This window comes from Mizuhopecten yessoensis, unplaced genomic scaffold (assembly GCF_002113885.1).
Source record: "Mizuhopecten yessoensis strain PY_sf001 unplaced genomic scaffold, ASM211388v2 scaffold4135, whole genome shotgun sequence".
NCBI classification, from domain to species: Eukaryota; Metazoa; Mollusca; class Bivalvia; order Pectinida; family Pectinidae; genus Mizuhopecten; species Mizuhopecten yessoensis.
Genome location: NW_018405393.1, coordinates 621,638 through 624,814, shown reverse-complemented (window position 1 = coordinate 624,814; position 3,177 = coordinate 621,638). Strand labels below are relative to the sequence as shown.

At 36.2% G+C, this 3,177-nt stretch overlaps 1 protein-coding gene across 1 annotated transcript; it reads left to right on the top strand.

Moving 5' to 3' along the window:
* Window positions 1–885: 885 nt before the first annotated feature.
* On the top strand, window positions 886–3,116 carry LOC110448693 (the record flags this gene model as incomplete). The annotated part of the gene is made up of 4 exons (XM_021495072.1): window positions 886–1,086; window positions 1,683–1,889; window positions 2,249–2,386; window positions 2,958–3,116. Coding segments are annotated over 4 exons (686 nt in total), but the record flags the coding sequence as incomplete, so codon positions are not given.
* Window positions 3,117–3,177: the final 61 nt, after the last annotated feature.

The window sequence follows — 3,177 nt, the reverse complement described above, 5'->3', positions numbered from 1 at the left end:
AATTGTGTACCTGTACACAGTGGGGTACAAGATATATAGATCTACGTATTGATATAATGACCTGTCAATATTGATTATCACAGGTATATTATATTGGTATTCTTAATATTCAAGAAAAATCTTACCGAAGTTCTGAATTATTTACTTCCAAACAATGATGGAACAGGGTTGATGGGAGAGGGTCCGTCTCTGTCGACAAAATGGTCTGAGCAAAATAAACTATTCTTTGTGTATTTAAACGTTGTCATCACTACATTTGTAGGTTGCATTGTTGCAACTAAACTTTTTTTACTCTTTCGTTTGCTAGAAACCTGTGCAGTGATATTCGTTTTGAATCAAGTTCTTTTCCCCTATAGTTGCTACACATACATCAAAATGTCCTGGTCTTTGGAGGCATCGTTACGTTTTCTCACTCGTTGTCAACCGGAACCATAGACCCCGGAAGTAGAACATGTCAACTATGTCTAGCGTCGCATAGCGGGGAAAGTAGGAAACAGGGAGAACTAACCTAGTTATCGCAAAGGCCTAGATAACCACTGCGAAGACGAACTTATCGGTGCTAGAAAGAGATTCATGTTAAAAGAGTACGATAATCTAAAAGGTCACATATATCATTACTTTTTAGCGGTTTAGAGGGCCACTACTGAGATAAATGGCACGTTAAGACTATGATGAGCTGTTATCTAATTTCCGTGTAACAACTTGCATATTTTCATATACATGTAACAGCAAGACATCGAAATTATAATAGATTCAATGCACATTTACTACGTTGTTGTAAAAAATATATCACATAATATATACCATGATATGTTTTATTGAATTCAGTCATGTGTGTAATTAAAATAGAATCAAAAGAATAATAATTCAATTTCACACTTACAGTCAACCTAAAGAATCAGTTGGAATTGGATGCAACGCCCGTGAATCCAGATTTCCCTATGTCCGGCACAACAGACGGAAATTACGGTCCTTTTGCTCCAAGTATTTGTATGGCCTCCACTGGGGCAAATATGGTCTGGTGGCGAGGGACTTTACCTGCTAAGGCAAGAATACAGAAAATCGACATAGTGTTTAGAGGTTCAGGTGAGTCGTTCGTATACCACTACTAATTTTATAGTAGTAAACTGACCTTGCAGTTTTACAATTCGTGTCAATGCGGGATTTTCTCTACGTGCGAGCGATGAGAAAACTGATCGAACGACAAACACTAAAAATACTGTATCTCTATAAGTAATAAACTAATTGACAATAATGGTATGGTAACTAATTTCCCATTTCGTAATGTTAAAAAATCATCCTTCCTGGTTGGACGACCAGGATTATGCAAACGTCACTTCCAATGGCAGTGTGTGTTTATTTGCATGGTACTCATTCATTTATATCTATTTTTATCTTTATAAGACTATCCTAAGGTAGAGACAAACCATGCATACATTCCTAAGCCTGTAACAGTTAAAGTCAAATGGCTTCATGTTGCTTTCCTGTCTTTCTGTCAGCGTCGTACACCACACTTAAGTATCATACTGCAGAATCTTTATAAATATAGATCCCATCTCATTTGAATAACGACGCTGTGTGTCAGTTGTGAACGTAACCATTCACTGATATTTCGTTGAACACGAATCATAGAAGGCAAAATAGTCATTATTGAAATGGTATTTTATCTTTATCGTCGACAGCTCGTGCCGATGGCTTTGCCTTGTGGATATCAAACGATACAGGTATACCGTCTGGTATCAAATGTTACGAGGATGTGGACGTCGGCGTCCCAAACTTAACTCAAAACATCACCTCATGTAACAGAACCGGTCGGAGAGTGATGATAATCATCACAAGGACAGCACCAACACTAGCGTATATGGACGTGTGTGAGGTCGATATTTACGGTAATTTTAAACTTCCAACGTTCCTTAATGACAGAGATGATTTTTATACAAAATATGAAATGGCTCATAAACTCCATATAGGTTAAACTTCCGTGGTTGAACTTTCTTTGTATAAAATACGTGAGGTTAAACAAATTATAAAGCAGTTTTTGGTTCTTGTGTTGTACAATAAAATACAACTTCATTTAGTTTACATTCAACACAAATGCAAATAAATTATCTTTTGCAATTAGTTCCATGTTCTTTACTTTCTATTTTTTTAAATTAAAATTAAAATAACAATCGTTGAGCGAATGTGCGTTTACTCACAACATTTGAGGCTTAAATAAATATACGTTTTAAACTAATTAACTTGCCAGGTTGTTTTACATATAAATATGGTGACCAGTGTCAGTACACTTGTACCCACTGTAAACACGGATGTAACCCTGACAATGGAGTTTGTGATTTAGCACACTGTAATGCGGGATGGACTGGACCACGGTATTGTGATCAAGGTGTGTAAAATAATAGAAGCGTGTTTCTGTAATCATTGCTTAAACCGGTCTGAAATAAGGAAAGGGAAAACAAACAATTTTTTTAAAACATCTAAGAAAGCGCTTCCTCTGGGTCCTTTGCCCTACCGTACTCCTCACAAGATAACATTTAAAATATATCCTCATTAATTGCCCTGCATGGCGAAAAACTCGACGTTTTTATCTTTACTCCTTATCGTAACTTATGGCTTGTTGTCTGAACTTATATATAAAGATGAAAACGTTTCTTCAAACCTAAGGGTTTTATATTTATTGTCTTCGGGATGAATCATAACTACCTCGAAAAATTGGTTTTGTTCGTATTTCTCCTATTCATAAAGGATTAGCACATGCTATCTGTGCCGTGTGTTATTAAGCAGAATGTGAGCTGTACTGCGCACGTATAAAGCTAGAACTGATATGCATATCTCCATTTAATATGCTTACAATTTCACGATTATTTATATGCGCACTATATCATTTATATTATTTTATATACGTATGTTCAATTAGGCATTCATATTAATAAAGTATGTATTTTTCTCTCATATAGCTTGTTCATCAGTTACATTTGGGGAGAACTGTGTTGAGGAATGTCATTGTAAGACGCCCGGATGCAACGGAGTGACCGGACTCTGTCACACACAAGGATGTCATGCTGGTTACCATGGAACCAGTTGCAGTCAAGGTTAGTCACGGCTTTTGATACCATTGTCACGTGTAATTTGTCTGTTTGTTTGTAAACTGTAATTGTGTGAGCATTCAATTTTTTT